Below are 22,335 nucleotides of genomic sequence, written 5' to 3' on the forward strand. Positions count from 1 at the left end.
GGTTTTACAACGTTCCCGGTGTGGTCAGATATCAGAGTAAGGTAGAAAACCACGGTCCTTATAAAAGCAAACCCCACCCCCACCTGGCCCTGCAAAAATAATCCTAGAAAGTCCTAATGAGTTCATTTTGTACAAGAACACGAAACTCTGCGGGAACAGAAAACATTCATTCCCACAAATGGGCTTTTGCATCCTGTGCTCCAACGAAGGGTTGTGGGGGTCTTGAATTGGCAAAGCCGTGGTACATAAACTTGTTTAAGCCCCTGAAATCTTGTCCATGGCTAATAGTGTCATATTCCTGCAAATGAGAAATTAAAAGACGTTTGTCAAAAGACTGTTAATGAGCTCAGTCATGAACAGTTACTTTGATAGCCGGCTAGAAAGGTTTCTTTTTCTTTTTACAGAAATTAGCTTTGTCAAGAGGAACACAAATAAGGGGTTTTTTGTTTGTTTGCTCAAGTCTCAGAAAACAGCAGAAGATCAAGATGTGTGTTAGACGAAGCGCAATGATGGCCAGAAGGGGACTTATTTTTCCGTGTTAAGAGTCTGTCCTCTGACAGACACACCTAAATAAACTCCGGCTGGAACAAGGAGGCACAGATCCAGGTACGTGGGGTCTAACAACCGCGAAACCGCACGCCTCTGCTGTGACCCTCCTAGAGGACACGTGGAAGGCTAAAACTGGCGCCGAGGCACACATCGCTGGATGCGAAGCCAGCCCGACGCATCTTGCAACTCTGTGTCTTGCGCAGCGCCAGGCTTCGAGCCAGCCCCCAGATGAATTCCTGTCTCCTCTACTGACATCAGGGTGTTTGCTGAGCTCTTGCTATGCCAAAAATGGTCTGTCTCCTTATCCATACTGTGCTGGTTACTGTTCCCTCTCTGCCTTGCCCCGTGCCCCTCCAACAACCCTACCTGGACCACACTTCCGGAGGGTCTGGCCAGTGGGCGGGGCCAGAAGGAGGCTGCCTCCTCTGCAGCTCCTCCTCCTCCCGCGCTCTGCTGACCTGAGTTCTCCCTGGGTCCCTTTAGCTCAAGGCCAGGAGCAGATCTCCCACCACTGCTGGTCTTCAGATGCCTCAATACCTTTTGGTGGTTCCCTTATCCCCACTCACGCCTCTATAAGTAGCCCCCGTGAGAGTCTCTACCTGAGCCAACAGGGTGAGTTGTTTCCTAGTGGGATGCAGATTGATGCACTCACTGAGGATCCACCTGCAGAAACACCACTCCCACTTCTTGTTTCTCTCTCTCTGAAAATCCGGTGGGCCCTTCGAGGTCTGGGTCAAAGCCTTCCCTGAACTTCCCAGGTGAAAAGCAGCTCCACTCCCGTCTCTTATCCTAAAGCATCTGGCTTCCATTAATTTCACTATATTAATTTCAGTATTCCTCACTTATGTTCCCGTCTGCTGTAGGTAAGGACCCCGATTGTTCATCACTGAATTATACCCAGTGACGAGCCCAAAGCCTTGCAGACAGATGGGACCGCAGGTTTAACTTCAGAAAACAAGCAAGCAAACACACCCTGTGAGCAGTGTTCAAAGAGAAGTGACAGATGGGAGAAATATCTGTAATATAGTTGCAAACAAGAGATTAATATCCACAATATAGAGACAGCACCTACAAATCATTAAGATAGAAGAAAAATAGCCCAATTGAAAAATGGGCAAAGAATGCAAATAAGCAATTCAGAGAATTAAAATGGCTAATAACTTTATGAAAAGGCATTTCACTCTAACAGTAATCAGAAAAAAAAAAAGCAAATTAAAACAACCACGAGATCTCATTTTCACCTGTAAGAACCGGCAAATACTGCGGCAACTGCTATCTCCACCCAAGGTTGGTGAGGGCCCATCAGACACTTCTGGGGGGTGTCAATTGGTACCACCTGCCCGGAGAGCCACCTGCCGATCCCTAGTACCATATAACATGCATATATACTTTGCCTCATCTTGACTCAAATCTTAACTCTGACATGTATATGCTGTGTATCCATGGCCAAGTTATTCAACCTCTCTGTGCCTTGGTTTCCTCCTGTAAAATGAGGATAATAATAACACCTACTTCACAGAGTTTCTAAGATTAAATGAGTCAATACCAGGAAAACCCGTGGAAAATTACCTGGCACATGAGGGCCAGAGGGGTGTCTGTGATCATTATTATTATAACTATTGTTTTTGCAATTGTGTACAGTACAGAAATTCTCATACACGTACACAAAGAGGCATCCATAAGGATGATAACCACAACGCTGTTTATAATACCAAAAAAAAAAATCAAAAACAAAACTGTAGGCAAATCAATGAACATTAGTATAGGTAAATGATGTAATAAAATGTCACATCCATAAAATAGCTTAAAACCATTTCACATAACAGAGTAGATCTTTATGCACTAGAGTGGAAATCTTTCCAGGATACATGGTTAGGCTTCAGAAAAGCAAGGTGCAGAAAAACATGTTTAGTGTGATCCCATTTATATAAAAAAATAAAACCTTTTATGTGCATGTACGTTTCTGAAACAGACACCCATACGCTAAAGTGTGATGGTATCTAGGGGAAGAAGGAAATTGGAGATGGGAGGAGGGGGAAGAAGATTTTGGATTTTTGCTCGTTATACATCTGCACGGTTTGAATTCTTTACGATGGAAGAATATTTACAGAATACACATGTAACTTCATAAAATAAAAAATATGCTCAATAAAATCTTTATGAGTTGAAGTGAACAAATGTCATCAAGTCCTGGACCCTCTGCAAGGCTGGTGACACAGGGGAGACACGGAACTGTGATGAGCCACTGTGACCAGGGGTGCAAGTCATGTCAGTGGGAGACGAGGCGGTGACGGAACCCCTTCCGCCTCCCTGCATGGTGCTCACCTTCCAGACCAGACTCCCCAACGAGTCACAAAGAACCCACTGACCTAAAATGTCAGGGGAAAGATTAAGTAAGTATGGGCCAGCCACTAAATGATACACTGAGGCAGCCCTTAAAAATTACACCATAGAGTAGTTCTAGGCTTAGGAGGTATGGGGTGCAAAACTGTACACTCTTATTTGTATAAGACATACACCCATGTGTGAGTGTGTGTGTGCATACATATATGCATATGTACATACTTATATATAAGTATATGTATGCACATACTCACATGTACATGCATGAGTGTGCACACACACAAAGTTGTTTTTTTTTTTTAATGTTTATTTATTTTGAGGCAGGAGAGGGGCAGAGAGAGAGGGAGAAAGAGAATCCCAAGCAGGTTCTGGGCGGTCAGATGCAGGGCTCCAATCCCACAAACCATGACTTCATGACCTGAGCTGAGATCAAGAGTAGGACACTCATTCGAATGAACCACCCAGGTGCCCCCACCTCCATACACAGTTTAAAAAAAAAACAATGAAAAGGACATGGTCCAAGACATTAACGGTGATTATCTTTGGGTAGTAGGATTATAAATGATTTTTGGAGTTTTCTTTGTTCTTTTTCATGTGTTTCAAATATTCAATATATATGTGTGTATTCCTCTTACACCAAAAAATTTAAGTAATGACACAATTTTATAACTAGGCTGTCCCCTCATTAAGCCCCTTCTCTCCTTGTGGGGTTCCAACCTTCTTGTCAGAGATCTGGCTCCATGGTGTTCCACTCTCCTCCTGGGGTGGGAAACACACAGGTCCCTGGGAGCCTTGGCGGAGGGCGGGGAGATCAGTGTCCAAGGAAAGCTCCCTGCCCTTGGGACTCTTGGACTCCAAAGTCAAGGATGCCGCAGGCAGCCTTTACGCCTTCAAAGATAAACCTTGGAAGTGAAGCCCCAGGCCAAGACCTGATAAGAAGGGAGGGTCCTACAGTCATCCTCCTTCTGGATAGGACTACATAGTCACCTTCCTAAGTGTCCCTTCTTTCTCAAGCTTCCATCTGCCTGGACTGTACCCCTCTACCTTACCAGTTAGAGGACCCCAACTCAAGCTCCATGGCCAGTCCAGCTGCCGCCAGCTCTCTGAAACCTTTCCTAACATGGACCGTCTGTGAGTGAGGTCTGGAATCAAAGTGGTCCAAGTTGAAAGCCTTGCTCTGAAATTTACTAAGCTATAGTAAGTCACTCAAATACCCAGAGCCTCAGTTTGCTCATCTGTGTAACAGGGTCACTCCTAGGGTTCTTGGGTAATGATCAGAGCAGTGCTTCTTAATCAGTGGGGACAATAATGTCAGTGACTCAAATGCCCCCTCTAATGCAACACAGTCACCAGGTATGTCTGGGAGGTGGTGTGGGGGCAGTGAGTGGGACAAGGGCCTGAAGAAACAGAAATGAACAAAGATGAGGACAAGATGCTCTCACACAATGTCTGTGTGTGTGGTGGACGGCAGGGATCTAGCTGAGGCCCTCTGTGGAGCTCTGAGAGCACAGTGCTCAGGCCTGCCAGGCAGCAGACAGGTCAGGAAACACCACTTTGGCTAATTCTGAAGAGCAGCGTTGGCCAGGCAGAACATACAGGGAATGGGCACCGGGGTTAAAATAACAGCAACCAATAGCAGGTGCAAAAGAAAGAAAAAGTATAGGGAAAGTTTCCAGAATGGCAAAGGGGTGGCTGGAAAACGGCAAAAGGAAGGGCTCTGGGTTGAGGCCTTCAACCCAGAACAAGAGAGAGGGATAGTTTGCTCCCCAAGAGCCAAAGGAGTGAGGCTTTGCTGCACAAGAGCATTGGCCAGGTTCAAAGCAGGGAAAGGACGGCATGAGGATTTTGGTCCTGAAGCACTGTCCAGTGAGCAGTGTGGGAACTGGCCTGGAAGGGGGCAGGGAGAACAGCGAGGCAGTAACCCAGGTATTACCAGAGAGAGTGTGAGTGTCCCGGGAGCAGGCAGGGCTGCAAGGGAGAAGCCAGGAGGCAGAGTGGACAGGGCCATGGCCAGTGGATGTGGACATGAGGGAAATCCAGAGCGAAGTTCCGGCTTCCAGTGTGGAGAACAGGGCATGAGACAGGGCTAGCAAAGGAACAGCTTTGCCTTCTCCTAGCCAGGGACAACTGCATGCAGGCCCTTACGTGGCAAGCGGGTGGCCCTGCCTGCCTCTCTGCCACCTCCCCAGACTGTGTCCACCCTGGAGAGGCTGACAAGGTCACCGGAGTAGACTCGGGCCCCCCATGGGCAAGAAGGAGGTGCTGGTTGAATGAACACAGGAGGTCATCTCTGAGAGCTATTCACACAAGTTTTTGAAACAAAGGGGAGAGCCTCTGGAAATCAAGGACCCTTCCAGAAACCCGCCTGCCAACACTGGGCGCAGACTGATCCACCCCTGTGGCAAATGCAGTCTGGCTCATCATCCAGAGCTTCAAGAGTCTGATCCATTGGGCTGTTTCTTCCCACTGAGAAGTCGGATTCACCCAACAAGGACTCCGGAAATGACTGGATGTCAGCCAGTGACAGGAGTGTAAAGGCCCCAAGGAGGGGTAGGAAGCTGAAGCCGATGGCCACTTTCTGACCCTGATTCCGCAAGCAGGTCATATGCGGCAGGGCGGCAACACACGTCGGGCCAGAGGCTGTGGGGCCCCGCGGAGCATCGCTGCTTTGCACCCAAGCAACCAAGGGGGAGACAATGAGACTGTTTTTTCCTCTCAGCGGTGCCACTGTCTTGACACTAAGGGCATTGATGGGCTGGTTACCATGGGAACCTGAGCTGCCGATCCCATCCCATGGAGCATGAGGCTCCCTTCCAACAGTTGATGGCTATTCATCCCTGTTCTCCACAGCACTGGACAGAGGGCCTTGTGCCTGCCACCGGGTCTTCAAAATCCTCCAACAGTACAGGCTCAAGGACATCAGGAAGAGCTGGGATTTGATGGGATGAGAGGGCCCATAGGGTCTGAAGCACCATGGTGGTCTCCAGGGTGGGGCACTGCTGGCCCTTGCGCTCTGTGTAGCTGACCTCACCTAGCAGCAAACTAGGGCATCATGGGGTCATCCCCATGCAGGAACACAGGCACAAGCCCGGGAGGGGCCCGTCTGCCAGGTGACTCCAAAAAACAAGGGATTAAAATTCAAAAAGTAGGGGTGGAGACGGTTCAGCCAACAGACATGGAGATGTACGAGTGTCACCTGCTCCTTCACAAACGCTCACATCCTCCCCCCTAACCAAGAGGCTCTGGTCAGGCAGAGGCTACATCTCTTACCTCTGAGGGCCCAGCACCAGTGAGAGCACACAGCAAACACAGAATAAGTGAGGGCATGTCCTCTGGCCACCCTGGAGTGGCCCCTCCATGATCAGAGAAATGGCAGGATTGGAACTGATCTTCAAGAGCAGCCAGAGGACCAACTACGGATTGACTTACCCAGGAAGCCCAGAGCCTGGTGGCAGAAATGAACAAGCCAATAGGCAATGTCGGGGTGATGGGGGCTGGGAAGCCTAGGAGGGCTGGGGAAATGAGGGCAGGCCTGCAGGTGGCTGGGAAGGACAAGAGGCTAGCCAGGGGGTGGGAAGGGCATCCTAGGGAGAAAGAATAGCATAAGGGAACCTGAAGGGAAGCAAGAGCGTGAAGTGGTTCAGGAGAGTTGGGGCCAGGGCAGAAGGAGGCCCGGTAGCAGGATGGACAGGTGAGAGGTGATAGAGGCCCCCCGGCCTGTGCTGGACAACAGCAGCAGGAAAGCAGGGGGACCTGAGAGCCATCCAGGAGACCCACGAGACAGGCTGAGTTATAAACCAGACGGGAGGCATGGAAGCAGGGGGAGGAGGCGGTGACTTCCGGTCCTCGAGCTCAGGCACTGGGTTTGCCAATCCTTTCTGGAGACAGGGACCACACAGAGAGGAGAAGGTTTACAGTGAGGGATGATTCCTCTGTTCATAGTGTGCAGAGTTTGAGCAACTGAGTGTAGCATCCATCCTCAAAGGACCAAAACGGATTGGGGCATACTTTTCCCTCCCAAATGGAGAGATGTAAGTTTCAATACCGATGACAAGGAGCCAGCACCAAGTGTTCTGGATGGAAAAGTGCTGACACGCAGCATTGTGTGTATGTGTGCATGTGAGCCAGGTGGAAAGAAGGAGAAACAGTGGCCAGTGGGGTCCACATAGGCTCTGTGTCAATGGCAGCAGTGAGCTGATGACTTTCTGGCCCGATGGCTTACCTGTATCTGAGAAACAGGTCCAAGGTCAGTCAGCCAAAGGTGATGACAGTGGAAGGCAGGTCAGAGTGTATGGGTTTAGACCCTGGCCTGTCAGTCACCGGTTTGTGACCTGCACAAGTCAGAACTGAACTGGGCCTGAGCGTTCCTCATGATTAAATAGGCCTGGTGACACCTCTTTGCAGGGGTGGCACAAGGGCTCCATGAGTGGGAGCACCTGCAGAAGAGACATTCATTGGCTAGACACAAGCACGTGCCAGGGCTTCTGGTCAATGCCAAGGCCAAGCCACAATCCAAAGGCCAGAAGGGAGAGAGCCAGCCCTCCACTGCAGGGCCCTGGAAGGAGAGGGAGATGCATCATCCCCCTGGCCTGGGCTGTGGAGGCTCAGAGGAACTGCAACTTAGAGGCAAAAATCTGTGCAAAGGCTCAAGACCTAAAAGGGCCCAGGGTGTTCTGCAGTGTGTGAACGGTCCTGCAGGGCCCTGGGGTCACCCAAAGCCCAAGGCCAGGCAGAGGCCTCAGGCAGGTGCTTCGGGCTCTCCACCCCGTCCAAGCTCTGCTGCTCACTTGCGCTGTTGGTTTCTGCCTCGAGAGACCCAAACTCTTCCAGGGGACCGTTCAGCTGAGCATCTACTCTGGCCTGATTCAGAGTCTCCTCCTGGCCACCTGGCTCCACGCACAGCCACTCAGCTTCAGTCATCTCTCTCCACCACAGTCCCCGTGACTTACGAGGGCAGTCTATTCAAATAAAACCCTGTCCACTTAACACTGTTACCATCTGAAGAAAGATGTCAAACGGAGGGTATGATACCATATGATACCACGAGCTTCACAATCCCAATCTTATCTCTCTCTCCACCCTCACCCCACCACATCACACCCAGAACCTCTCCATTTCTACTCCCAGGCCAGCCTGCATGCATGGCTCTTGGCTCAGAGTATTAACACAAGACAGCTTCAGACTGAAAATCAAAACCAGATAACTAGGTCACAGGTGACTGCTATTCTGGGCCTCCCCTTGTCCCCTTCAAGCCCCCAACACTCTGCTCGGAACAAATGCTGGCCCATTATTCTAACACCTGGCTAAAGCTTCAGCTTTTTTTTTTTTTTTGATTGTAAGAACAAGCTGTCTGCAGCATGACAATTTTCCTCTGCTGAGAAGTGAATTAAGCAGACCCACCTGAAATTCTGGGCCAGGTATGTCCCGTGCTGTAGCTATTTTAAGCAAAACTATTTAAGGCAAGTTCAAAATCATTTAAGGCTCTTAGATCTTTTAGGGGCCCTGGCAGCCAGCCTGCCTTTTTATGTTCAGACTCAGAACCAACAAATTAGCTCAATACTCCAGGCAAAGCAAAAAATGCAAGGGAAAGTATGGTATCGAAGCACCACCTTTAAGATAAATATCACTTCCAAAAGCTGCAGGTGCTGAAATGTTGTGATTTGGTTGGTGAGAATATCTTGTTGCCATCCCTTTCACATGCATAACCTGTCTTTTCCTGGAGTCATTGGGGTCAAAGGTTACAATGTATATAGGTTAGAGTGAGGGCCATGTGGGCCACCGAACGGTTTGAAAGAGAAAGAAGCAGAGGAGGGGAACCTGGGTGGCTCAGTCAGTTAAGCATCCGACTTCGGCTTAGGTCATGATCTCATGGTTCGTGAGTTCAAGCCCTGTGTTGGGCTCTGTGTTGACAGCTCAGAGCCTGGACCCTGCTTCGGGTTCTGGGTCTCCCTCTGCCCCTCCCCAGCTCATGCTTTGGCTCTCTCAAAAAAACGAATAAACATTACAAAATTAAAAAAATAAAGAAACAGAGGGGGTAGAAGAGAGAGGGTGATGGCTGAGAGCAGGGTTCTAGGGCTCTGGGTCTGGCTCTGCCCAAATAGCCTGGTGATCTGAGCTAGGCATTCTGGTTCTGTAGGTCACCAATTGCTTGACAAGCAGACTGGCCCAGCTCAGGAGGCCTAAATAGGGGCTTCTTCCTCCACCTGTGTGTCCACAGACAGTCTTCAGACAATCCAGGAACACCACGATGTGCGCATGTGAGGTGCATTTTTCTTTTCTTTCCCCCCCTTTTAATATTTCATGTGTATCGACATATATGTGTGTACGTGTGTGTGCGTAAGTGTATATATGTATGTGCATATATACGTGCATGTCTGCACCCATGTGTACACATCACCATATATAAATTTTGATACAAAGAAAAGCACAAAAGCACAAACTTATGTTATATATACACACATGCATGCCCCTATATGTGTATATTATGAATTATAACACTGCAGATAAAGTTTGACATTCCTCTCTCAGTTTCTCCCCCCTCCCTCCCTTCTACTATTAACCTGAACTTGATGTGGATGCTTCCTACATGTGTATGCATTCACAAATAATACAGAATTACTTAGTGTGTTTTTTAAAGTTTACATAAATACTACTACACTGTGCATTGGCAATGTGCCTTTTCACATGTAGAGATTTATCTCTGTAGATACTTATCTGATTAATTCCTTTCTTATCTTTTTTTCTTTGAGAGAGAGAGAGTGTGTGTGTGTGAGTGGGGGAGGGGCAGAGGGAAAGGGAGAGAGAGAAAGAAAGAGAGAGAGACAGAATCCTGAGCAAGCTCCATGCTCAGCGTGAAGCCCAACTCGGGGCTTGATCCCACAACACTGCGTTCATGACCTGAGCCAAAATCAAGGGTCAGACGCTAAGCCAACTGAGGCACCCAGCTGTCCCTGGTTAGTTCCTTTCAAGCTATTGTATAATATTCCATCATGTGACCATTTTGATTTATTTCTCCATTCTTCTACTGATGGATATTTAGGACGTGTTTCCTTTCATTTGAAAAATGTTTCTGTGACCTTCCTCTGCAAGGCTCCTTGTGCACTTACGTAAGGTCTTCTCCCCAGTAGAAGCCTAGATATGAACCTGCGGATGCAATTCTACCTCATTGGCAAGGGCCAAATTGCTCTCCATAGTAGTTATACTGATTTCCACTTTGACCAGCAGCCTCGGGAAGTTCCGTGGCTCCACATCCTTGTCAACACTTGATACTAACACTTTTCCACATCGGCCAATCTGACGGTGTGAAGTGCTATGTTGTCACTGCCTCGTGTTGCACTGTCCTCATAACTCCCAGGAGGCCCAGCAGCTTTCCTCGTGTTCGTTGGCCGTTTGGGCTTCCTCTTCATTGAATTCCCTATTCATACATTTCTCCATTTTTCTACATGGCACTTATCTGTTACTTATTGATTTATATCTTTTTAAATAATCTTGGCACCAACCTGTGTGCTATATGTTATAAATATGTTTTCTAGTCTACTATGTGCTTTTAAACTCTGTTGTGATGTGTTTGTTACACAGAACTTTTCATGGATCAATCTCTTCCTTTATTTGTTCTTTTTCTGTCTTAAGAAATCCTTTCCTGGGGCGCCTGGGTGGCTCAGTCGGTTGGGCGTCCGACTTTGGCTCAGGTCATGATCTCGCGGTCCATGAGTTCGAGCCCTGCGTCGGGCTCTGTGCTGACAGCTCAGAGCCTGGAGCCTGTTTCAGATTCTGTGTCTCCCTCTCTCTCTGACCTTCCCCCATTCATGCTCTGTCTCTCTCTGTCTCAAAAAAATGAATAAATGTTAAAAAAATTAAAAAAAAAAAGAAATCCTTTCCTGTCCTAATGTCATAAAGGTATTCCACTCTGTTTATTTCTAGCTGGAATTTACTATTGTGTAGTGCAAGGTGAGGTAAGGATCTGAAGCGCCATTGACTAAAATGCCCACCCTTCCCCACCCATTTGTAACTCTTCCACTCGCACATACATGTTCCCATACGTGCCCGGGTTTGAGTTGATCCCATTGATGGATGGGACCATCCCTGGGCCAATGTCAAACCATCTTTATGGGAAGTTCCGCTCCCTGGCACAGCACACTCCCCTCCTTTTTCTCCCTTCTCAGAGTCGTCTCAGGGATTCTGGGAACTTACTCTTCCATGTGAATTTTAGCATTCAGTTGTATGACTTCATATCCCATATAAAACCCTGTTGGCACTTCAACTAAATTACACTGAATTTATAGATTAATCAGAGGAGGGGGCATGTGATAATCAGTCCTCCCATGAATGAACATGGCTCATCCCTTCATTATTCAGACTTTTCTTTCAAAACATCTTTCCAATATTTTATAATTTTCTGCCTGTAAGTTTCACATTTTTTCAAAAATTTATTCCTAGGTTTCTAACAGCTTTTATGCTACAGTGTTTTATCATTTCTTTTATCTTCTCAGATGTTGCTGTTGGATAGGTAGCTACTGGTGACGAAGCACCCTGTTCAATTCTATAACTAATTCTAATAGTCTCTAGATTCTCTTGGATTATCCACGTAGTTACTTATACCACCTGTCAATAATGACATTTGACTCTTCCAAATCTTTCTTTCTTCCTTCTTTTCTTTCTTTCCTCTCTTTCTTTCTTTCTTTCAACATTGTGGTGCATTATCTGGGACGGAAGGGTAAAAAAAGAGGCTAGTTTGGTTCCTGCTGATGCATATTTTTCAATGGAAAAGATCCAGAGCCTTTATCAGTCTGAAAGGCATCCATATCTCTCTCTCTCTCTCTCTCTCTCTCTCTCTCAATTACTTTTGCACCACTTAAAATACATGGAATCAGGTTATCAGTTGCATAAAAGAGAGTAAAACAATTGAGCCAGGAGTTAGAGCATCACAAAGACCCATGAGCACAGCAGGGCTGTGAGTCAGGGCAGGTAGGAGGCATAACACTAGTTGCCCATTAAGGGTTTGGGGAAAGGGTCTCACAAAGGACACAGACCAGAGAATGCAGCAGGAGACAAAGAGCAGGGAGCAAAATTATCAGAGGTGACACACACTGTGTGGACCCAAACAGCTTCCATCCCTTGTTTTCCCTCAGTTTACTTATCCATAAATCAAACCTAATAATATCTACATCTTATTTATGAGTCACGAATTCTCCCGGCTGAAAAAGGCAAATAAGGTTTTTAAAAGAGTTCTTAGTGAATAGGTAGAGGTTGGAATGCTCCAGGCCTTTTCCACATTAGCAGTTCACTTGGGGGAGGGAGGGAGAAAAGCTGGTTTTGGAATAAAGAGTTATAGGCTCTCCTTGAGTAAACACACACACACACACACACACACACAGCCTCTGAGACTGCTCGGATCCCCAACCAACTAATCCCTCCGTTTGCGAATGACACCCTGCCTCCCAAGCTGAGCGATGGCACCACGGCAGTCTACCCTGGCTGCATTGGACAGAACTGGAGGGTCCTTGAGAGACTCCCCAGAAGGTCCCAGGTCGGGGCAGGTAGGTACCTGGAGGAACCTCCCCCATGGGTAAAATGACAACAGCACACTGTGTATGAGACTCAGCTCAGTGAGTCTGACAGAAGTTGTTTCAAAGCCCTGGCATTTTTGATTCTGGGGGACAGGAACTGTGAGGGGGAGGCATTGTGTGTGCTTCTCATTGCCATGTCCAGGAGCTTCACGGCTCAACGTCAGTTCCCCTCTGCTCCTTTAATTATAGGAGCCAGAAACCCAGGCACTTTGTAATTTACCGTGCAGTTTGAGAGTCACTTTGAGCTGAAGACAAATTGCCAGGCCACCTGGGCAGAGCAGCGAAGTGTAGCAGGAGCCGGGGGGCCCTAGCAACCAACGGGGATGGCGCCCCGAGGAACACCTTCTTCAGGCTGGACCATCAGCTGGGGAGATTTAGGAACCACAGGTAGAAATGAAGCCAGTGCTACCCAAAGGCAACATCTTCCATCACAGTGGTGTTTGAAGAGACCTGAGCAAACTGTATAAAAGATACACAAAAAGATACGGTGGCATTCTTTCAGACACACTCTGATCTGCCGCCTGAAGTACAGACAGAGCAAGCCGCAGAAATTGACTTTTCCGGAAGGCCACACATCTCACATTAGCAGCTTCTGTGCGGGACTTAGGATGCAGAAGAAATGTCATTTACATTGGGGCCACACCACACTTTGCTGGCTTCTGTCACGGGTAATGATGAAACTAAATTTAACACCGCCTGGCACTAGGGTTTGAGTTATGAGCTGGCGCTTCCCTGTCGCTTCGCTTCATCCCTCTAAGTGTGGAGTTTGTAGGAGATTTGTTAACTGCACGGAGAGGTCCCCTGGTGGGACCGCACACTTCAGTCTGTTGCCCCTCCACGGGCCACAAATCAATCCCTTGCCCCGCTGCCATTCTGTGGGGTTGGCGCAGTGGGGGTGGGGGGGGGGGTGGGGGAGGGTGGGAAGGGACCTGCCTCAGCCTCCTTTGGGGTTATGCCACCTTCGTGCCCAGGGCTTGTCCTCTCTTGCTAATTGACAGTGATAGCGATGGCCCAGGCCGTGGGAGGGCTCTGGGCTCACTGACCAGGGTTAGGGCCCGGCCTGGGGTTTTGCTGCCCGACAACACTGATCTTCCCAACAAATGCAGCCAGTACAGACTGCCACCGTCCCTACAGTTGAAGATGGGATGGGAAAGTGACTCGCCTAAGGTCATACAGCTAGTGTGGAGAGCAGCCCTGAGAACAACGACAGAAGCTCAGAATCAAAGCCAACTCCCCGGTGCCGGTGCCGGTGCCGGAAGGGGTCTTAAACGCAGGACCCCTGCCTCCAGCCCACCGCGCGGGTGCAGGGTCCTGAGCTGCCTGCAAAGCCTCTGACCGCTGCTTCCAGGCTCCGGGCCCCCTCCCTCCTGGAGCCGCGGACACCGAGTCAGCACGGGTCCCCGAGCCTCTGGGCCACGCGCGTGTCACCACCAAGCCGCGGGGCCGCCCGGCGCGCTCAGGGTCCGGAGCCCCGCGCCGCCCCCCGTCGAGGACAGCGGGTCCGGTGTGGCGGAGCGGGGATCCGAGGCCAGGGAGAGCTTGGTGGGCACTGAGGACAGCGCCCGCGGGCAGAGCGCGGCGCCCGAGACCGGCTCCCTCTCCCGCCCCGCCGGGCAGGTGCCCGCGCCGGGCCGCCGGGCCGGCGGAACTGCCCGCGGCGCTCCAGGCCCGAGTGGGCGCCCTGGGGCCACCCGATGGGTCCCGCCGAGCGTCCCGCCTCCCCAGGCGACTCCCTGCCGGGCGCCGCGGCCGCCCCCCGACCGCGAGGGCCGAGCCGATCGGGACCCCTGTCCGCGCGCGGCCGCCGCGCCGCGGGCCGGAAGGAGGCGCCCCCTCGCGCCGTGCCCACCGGCGGCCGGGAAAGTTTTGGGCGCGCGGGGCCGGCCGCACTCACCTGGCCCAAGTTGAGGTAGCCGTGCGCCGCGGCCACGCGGTCCGCCGCGGCCGGGCCGCCCAGCACTTGCACTGCCCAGTGGTTGGTGTAGACGGGGCGCGGCGGCGGCGCGGAGCAGGCGGCGGGCAGCGCGAGCAGCAGCAGCCAGCGCCAGGGGCGCGGCGCGAGCGACCGGAGCCCGGGCCCGCCGGCGCCCCCCGCGTCCACGGCGTCCACGGCGGCGGCCCGGGGAGGCGGCCGGGGCCCGGGCGCAGGCGGCGCGCGCGGAGGCATGGCAGCGGCAGGCTCGCGCGGCGCCCGAGCGGCGAGTGCGCCGGGGGGTGGGGTGCCGCCTTTTAAAGCCGCTCCGCGCCGGGGAAGCGCCGCCGCCGCCGCCGCTGCGGGCGGGAGCGAGGGAGGAGGAGGCGGCCGCGGCGCGTTCCCGCCCGCGCGGCCCGGTGGCGCCCCTGGGCCCGCGCTCCAGCGGCCCGCACCGGGACCAGCGCGAGCCGGGAGGGGGGGGGGAGGGGGGCACCGGGCGGTGCGGGCGGGCGGGCGGCGGGGGAGGCCCGAGACGCCCCCCACCGGGGAACTTCTCGCAGACTTTTAGGGCTCTCGGGACACAGGCCCAGGGCGGCCCCGAGCGGCGGCCCTGTCCGCCCCCCGCACGTTCTACCAGGAGCCCCGAGAGACTCCCCCCGGCCCGGGGCAGCTCAGGTGAGTCCAGACCGGGGAGCTCAGGCCCGAGCCCTCCCACCCGTCGGGCATCCTGGAGGCCTCACCCACCGGGTCGAGTTTAATCTCATTGAAGGGTGGCCTTGCTCATCTCAGTGTGAGATGGTGGGTTTGCACGGGCTCTGGGTTCCAAGGGAAAGAAGCCACAAGGAAAGACAGAGTCGTGGCCCGGTGGAGAACGAGGCCTGATTGGAGAGGCACGTTAAGTGGGGCCAAGACCGCTGACAGATTAGCCGGACTCAAGGAGTGCACAGCAGAAACCCCGCGGCGCAGCCGACCCTGGAGAAGCAGGTGGTACAGGTGAATCCCCAAGCTGTCTGCTTCGTTTTCTGTGTGATCTTGGGCACGTCGCTGTCCCTGCTGAGCGCAGGGCTCCACCTGTAAATGGGGATGACAACAGTATCCACCCCGTAGGGCTGTTTTGGGGATGACATGAGCTCTTGCGGGGCGATAAGCTGTCCATAAACGTTTGTTTTTATGAGCCCGGGGCCTGCCACATGGTAGGTGTTCACTCGTGTAGACTCTTAAAAGCTCCCGGTGAGCTGGTACCAGTCAGTGGGAAAGTAAGTTGAATCATCCTTGCCCCTGCTGCCTGGAGCAGCCTAGAATGCAGCAGGTAATTATTTGGTGCACCCTGGAGAATTATGGAAGTGTTCACACTGTGAACAAGCAAGTGGGGAGAGGTGAGGACTGCTTCAGGATCTCTTCTCCCATTACTTTCAGGACCCCTTGGTCCCAACTGGCGACACGTGGAAAGCAAGCCTTTACCCGGGATGAATACAGGAGAGAAAACAAAACATAGGCCCCAGAAGGCCTTGAGGTGGGAAGGCAAGACGACCACTGATCCGATGTCCTGTTTCCAGAAGAAATTACTATGGAGAGCTCTCTTGAGTCTGTGGCTTGGCAGATAGAGGTGGGGCAATAGGGGGCAGGAGGGGTGGGGAGAAAGCAGGATCTGTGGAGGTGGCTTCCCCGGGTCCTTTCCAGCCTCCCTCTCAGGAGCCCTTTGGTTTCGTAACTGACATGATTCATCCTTTCTGCAGGCGTGAGTCACCCTGAATGGAGGTGAGAGCACGGGAGGTATGGTAGGAGGCCCCACAGGGACAAACCAAATCCTTGTTCACAGGGCTTCTGCCAGGGAACCTGGAACCTGGGGATTCATTTCCCTCACATTTTTCTCTTTTCTGCACTAGATGCAACTTCTCCCACCTCACTCCCCCTGGCCGAGTGTGATCAGCTCCCTGGACAGACACTCAAGGCCTGCCCCATGCTGCAGAATCAGGCCCCTTGCATCCCCCTTACAGACGGCCTAGACGCTAGCCTGCCCCTACCCACTTAAGAGACAGGAGGCCCTGAGGCAAGCTGGGCTATCCTAGAGGTCACAGCCCCCCTCTTAGCCAAAATCATACCCAGAACCCTCACCCTGTCTCTTCCAGAGGTCGCCTAGCTGTCCACAGAGAAGGGATGCTGGACTGAGTCAGGGGGCTGGATTAGAAGTCTCACTCTGTCACTTATCAGCAATCCATGTGGGAGACACCCATCTCCCTTCTGGCCCCTGTCACCTGGACTGGGTCGGCTCTGTCGCAGATCCTGTGTTGTGCCTCTTCAAGTATGTGGCGCTCTTCAAGATAATGCTACACTGCACATAATCTAAGTTATTATGAAGCAATTCGTCCCTCCCCAGAGGGCCCCCACACACCCCCCCACCAAGACAGCAGTGATTTTTGACAGGCAGAGATAAGAGTGTTTCCATAATAATTTAGTAGATTCAGGGATTCAGCCCACTGAACTGAGGAGCCTAAAATGTGTCTGAATTTTTATTTGGAGGGATCTGAATTTATTTTATTAACAGATCTGGTCCTTGTGAGCTACACTTGGCATTTATTGTGGAAGTGCCCAGGCACTATTTTGCCTTCAATGTTCTAGGAAGACTAGCTTCCCCAAATGAACATCCTAAATCAAATCACCTCCTGTGGGTCTCCTATTGATTTACGTGGTGACGGGATTAGCTCAGTCACAGAAGGACCAGCCCTTGTATTGTGATAGAATCTGTAATAAAACTTGGTTGGTCTTCCTGCAGAGAGGAGATTACTCCTCACTTAAGCTCCAGCCCTCCAGATGGGCCTTGAGGGTCCAACAGTTTGGGGCAGGGGCCAGGGTCGGGGTAGGGTGGGAAGAGGGCTGATCCTGTTTCCCTAGGTCAGAAGGCCTGGAGATGGACCGAAAGGTGACTGGAAGCTGGTCATCCATATTTCGGAAGTTTTAGAAAATGCTAGTACAGAGATGTGATATTTATACTAGAATCCTCCCAAAATCAGAGAATAGGAGGAGGAGCCATCACTGGGAAGATGTTATGGAGTTATGTGTTCTCATGTCCACACTTGACCCCTGTGCAGCAAGTACAGGATTGCATAGCTGGGGCCAAGCAACGCCCGGTACTTCCAGGACCGCTGGCTAGCAGAAGACTGCACACAACCTTCTGAGGTGTGTTGAAGCAGAATTGGATGCAGAAGTTGTTTCTAGTTTAAGTAACAAACACTTTACTGAAAAACCGCATGTTGGAAACGAGCTAGGTTCCGTGAGCCAGGGTGGCATCCATCAAACAATGTCTGATGGGCACCACCTTCAGGATATTGGAGAAGAGCATGCATTCAAAGCTCGGCCTCACCACGAGTTGTGCGAAGTCTTAGGCAAGTTGCTCCAGCATCTTCTGCTGGAGAGGGCAGTAATGATGCTGTCCCCGTGCAGGGCCCTGGGAGGCCAACAGAAGCTGTTGTATGCAGAGCCCCTGGCCCAGCACCTGATGCCGAGTAAGCACTCAAGAGTGGTAACAATGGTGACCACACTGGGCCCCGGGAGCCCTTCAGTGAGATGGGATGGGCAAGGCTGCATATTCTGTCCCTCTGTGGGGTTCACAGGCATGTACATGTTCCACCCTTCGGCCATGCCTGCTTGCATGTTTTCTCAGATTTTAACATCCCTCATAAGGGAGGGCCTGGGAAAGATCAGACCCCTGCCTACCTCCAGCCCCTTCACCCCAGTCCCAGAGAAGCCTTCATCCTGCCCTGGGTTTCTACAAACTAGGGGTCCCCCAGCTGGTTCCACTGTCTCCCTTTCACACTTCTCTTTTCTCTCCTTTCCATCCATCCCAAGCCCCATCCACAGCTTCTCCCTCTAAGTGGTGGGTCAGGGGTCTTTCCCTCTCCATCCTTCTCTGAGCTCTGCCTTCCACTCGTGTTAAAGCCCATGTATCTTGTCATCTCCTCAGTGCGGGCTCTGACTCATGTTGGGCTCTCCTCCTTTCTGGGGGGATGTTTGACCATCTGTGGTGGGGAGGGCATGGAGCGGCACCAAGCCCATTCTCGTCCCACCCACTCTTTCCCTCTCTGGTTAGACTTTCCCTTTATATCTAGATCCTCATTGTCTTAAGAAAGAGCCTTGTAAAAACTGCTTCTCCGGCAAAACAATTATCTTGCAATTATGTATCTCAGTGTTCCTTTCATAAACTCCCACGGGGAAATTTAGTGTCAAACAAGGAATTTAGGAGCAAAAAAGCACAAGCTCCCTGAGAAGCTCTTCCCAATTAACAATGAGAGCATTGCAATTTATCTGCTTTCCCTTTTTGCCCTGGCTTCCAGGAGGCCCAGAGGCACATGTGATAGAAAAATCACAATTGTTAATTTCGTCCTTGATGCAGCAGTTTTAGAATGCCTTTGGTTTTAAGTACTAGAATACTCAACCAAAAGGAGCATGAACAGTAAGGACAGCTCATTATTTCACAAACAGGAATTTGGTGATAGGTGCATCCAGGGATGTTAATTCAGCAGCTGGGTGATATCAGGGCTCAAGATAGCTTTTCTGTACTTTGCCAGGCTTTCTCCTCCTGTGCCTAAATCACGCGCTCAGATTGGAGCATTTTATTGTCTCCAGATAGCATCCAAGGAAGGAAGGGCAGGACACCCAGCTCATTTCCCCTCAGGCCCTATGGATCAGAACTGGGTCACAAGCTCACCCGGTCCGCCAAGCCGTCATTGACAACGTGAATGGGTTACCCAGGTTGGTTCCTAGCAGTCTTGATTTCTCTCCTGGCGAAACATTACTGCCCCAGATTGAGCAAAATCCGAGATCTGTTTGCAAGAGGCTTCTCTAGGAAGGCTGTTGGGTGGGCGCCCAGCGGGTCTACGGGCTCCTCCTGTTTCTATTGTATCACCTTCCTGTGGATCCCGGGGCACAGGGCAGCGGCAAATGAATATTTATCGAAAGGAGGGAGGGAAGGAAGGAAGAGGCGGGGAGTTGCTCCCAAGCCACGCCCCCATCTCCTTACCATGCAGACCCTGGGGATCACATTGCCTCTTACCGAAGTCTGGCATATCAGCAGCAGGGTATGTGTGAAGACATCACTCTGACTCCAGGATGAGTTTTGGGTTCGTTGCCTAAGTACTCTTCCCGAGTGAGAATAAATTAGAAGTTGGCTCCCTTCATAGTCACGGCAAACGGAGCGAGGCAGAAGACGGGGTGGGAGTGGGGGAGGGGGGCGGTTTGCAGTCACAGACCAGGAGAGAAGAGCTAGACAAGAATCATTTTGGGAACCTGAGCGTATAAATCGGGAGTGGGGGAAAGTGCATCCCGGGGGACGTAAATGAAGTAACCTGGCTGCAGAGGGTGGCAGTATTGGCGGTTTGGAGTCTTCCTGGAAAGTTCCTCTACCTGGGAAGTGCCCACCCCCCGCCCCAGCTTCTCTCTTCCTCCAAAGAAACAAAGGCCAGAGGCATGGACACTGTTACCCTGCTGTCCTCCCGCCCCTGGGGAAAGGGGTCTCCCTGCCCCTCTCCAAAGCCATCCCTCCCGTGTTGGCTGGTCCCCACAGCATCCCCCTCCCTGTGGGGTCTTGCTTTGCCTGTTGCCCACACTCCTGAGCAGTTCATGGCTTCCTCTCCCCAGACCCTTCCCCGGCAGCAGATTTCCCAGAGCCCCTCACCCTACAGAGGCACACTTACTCCCACCCCCACCCCATGCCCTTTCCTACCACCTCTCTTCCTCTCCTCCTTCCTTCACAAGCAAGGTCTGGAAAAGGTCACTTTGCTCTTCACCTGAGTGTTGCCCTGGACCCAGCTTCCTCCTGACTCAGCAGCTGCACCCTGCAGTGCAGTTGGAGAAGAAACAAAACCACCCTGGGTCTCCCCTGACACTCGTCATCACACACCTCTGCGGGCATGCTGAAACCCAGAACGCACTGTTCTCAGTGACTGTGTCTACCTTCCCGCCCTCCCCCACCTCCTTGCTTGCTTCCTTCTAAACTCTTCCCAAGGAGAGACCTCTCCCCTCCCCCACCTGCACCTGCCCTGTGGCTCTGCCCACCCTCTGCCCCTGTGGCACACCCCCACTTCAGTCCTGCCTGACCCCACCCCACCTCAGGCACCAAGGGTGTCCCTGTGGCAACTGCTGTCTTATCTCTGTGCACTTCACTTGGATGAGTTTCTCCTGCTGAATTATCTCTGTTTCATTACAAACATGCTGTCATTCCATCCACCTTTAAAAAACAACCTGGGGGCACCTGGGTGGCTCAGTCTGCTAAGTGTCTGACTCTCGGTTTTGGCTCAGGTCATGATCCAGTGTCGTGGGTTCAAGCCCTGCATTGGTCTCTGTGTTGACAGTTCAGAGCTTGCTTGGAACTCTCTCTCTCTCAAAATAAATAAATAAGCCTAAAAAAAAAAAACTTGGAAAAAAACCGAAGGTACCCTTCAATTTCCTTTCTTCCCATCATAGCAAAACAAAATGCTCAAAAGTTGCCTTCATCCACTGTCTCTGTTTCTCTCATGCTATCTCTTACACTCACTCCAATCAGGCCATGCCCCCACGCCCTGTCCCTGTCCCCAGCAGCCCCCAAGTTGCTAAGTCCAGTGGTCAGTTCTGAGTCCTCATCCTAGGAGCCCTTCCCCGCAGCACATGACATGCAGAGTGCCTCTTCTCCTTGAAGATTTCCTCATGTGGCCTCCAGGATACCCCTCCCCACCCGCCTGCTTCTCTTCCCGGCTCTGTGGCTGCCTCTCGGCCCCCACTGACATTCTTCTTAGCATCGGGTACCCAAGCCCCAGTTGTCCATCTTCTTCTCTCTCCTTTCCACCCTCACTCCCTGGGTGATGTTGGCCATTCTCGTAACTGGGGTGCCTGGTACATGCTGATGGTTCCCATCGTGTGTCCCTGGCTTGGACCTCGCTCCTGAGCTCCAGACAGCTGATGACTTCTCCACTGGGGTATCTAAGGCACATCACAAAAACTGAACTCCTGATCTTCTCCATCCCACCTCTCCACCCCCCAGTTTCCCCTGCCACAGTAAAGGGCAACTCCAAAGCCTTCTCGACCCCTCTCCTCAAACCTGCTCTTGGGCTGTCAGTGAATCTGGTTGTTTCTACCTTGGAAATCCTATTTTTCATCACTTCCAGTGCTACCACCCCCCCTCCCTCACCTGGTGGAACTCAACAGCCCCCTAAATACCTACCCTATTCTGCCCTTGCCCCCTTGAAATAATCCTCAACACAGAGGGCCACGTGAAAACCAAGGTTTGACAGGCTGCTCCTTGGCTCCGACTTCTCCCAAGGCCTCGGGTCTCACACAGCAAAATCAAAATCCTTATGATGCCCCAAAGATCTCATATGATCTACTCCCACTACACCCTGTGGGGTCTGCCAGATACTAGAAAAGTGTTGAACGAGGTGGTTCAGGCTTCTTGAAGGAAGCGACTTTTAAGCTGAGCTCCAAGAAATCAACAGGAAATACCCAGATGAGTGGACCATCAGTCAGGTCTAAGAGGGAAAATAGAAACCACACCAGTTATTTACAGTAAAGGGAATTGGTCACATAGGTGATTGAAAGGCTAAGATGGTGGGTGAAGGAGCAAACTGAGATTAACAGTCTCCTCCATCCCTGGGGGTTCCCCACCTGTTGGCAGGGCACCTGGCAGTGGGACCGGCATGTGCAAAGGCCCTGAGGCTGGAGGAAGGTGGCGTGATAGAAAAGCTAGAGAGGCAGAGGGGTGGAAGCATTGATACTGAAAGGAGAATGGATTAAGAGGGGGCAGGAAGGACAGCCAGAGGCTAGGCTGTGATGGCTTCATCAACCCTGGAAAGAATTTGGACTTGATCCCAAGAGGAATGGAAAGCTGAGGAGGAACGCTCCCACTGTTCCAACCAGCCTCTCCTCGGTAGCTCTCAAACCCATATCTGTCTACAGCCTTACTCAGTCTTCAGAAGGTCACACCTTGGCTCCCAC

At 51.6% G+C, this 22,335-nt stretch overlaps 1 protein-coding gene across 3 annotated transcripts in view; it reads right to left on the bottom strand.

Moving 5' to 3' along the window:
* PCSK6 (proprotein convertase subtilisin/kexin type 6) overlaps positions 1–14,676 on the bottom strand; it is a 192,847-nt gene extending 178,171 nt beyond the window's left edge. The window contains exon 1 of one of the 3 annotated variants that reach the window (XM_058736784.1): positions 14,353–14,676. In XM_058736784.1, coding sequence (XP_058592767.1) covers positions 14,353–14,625 — 273 coding nt within the window. In that variant the 5' untranslated portion in view covers positions 14,626–14,676. The remainder of the gene's footprint in view (positions 1–14,352) is intronic. The other 2 variants (XM_058736781.1, XM_058736783.1) reach the window with 2 other exon arrangements.
* Positions 14,677–22,335: the final 7,659 nt, after the last annotated feature.

The sequence above is a fragment of the Neofelis nebulosa genome, chromosome 7 (assembly GCF_028018385.1).
Source record: "Neofelis nebulosa isolate mNeoNeb1 chromosome 7, mNeoNeb1.pri, whole genome shotgun sequence".
In the NCBI taxonomy this organism is placed as follows: domain Eukaryota; kingdom Metazoa; phylum Chordata; class Mammalia; order Carnivora; family Felidae; genus Neofelis; species Neofelis nebulosa.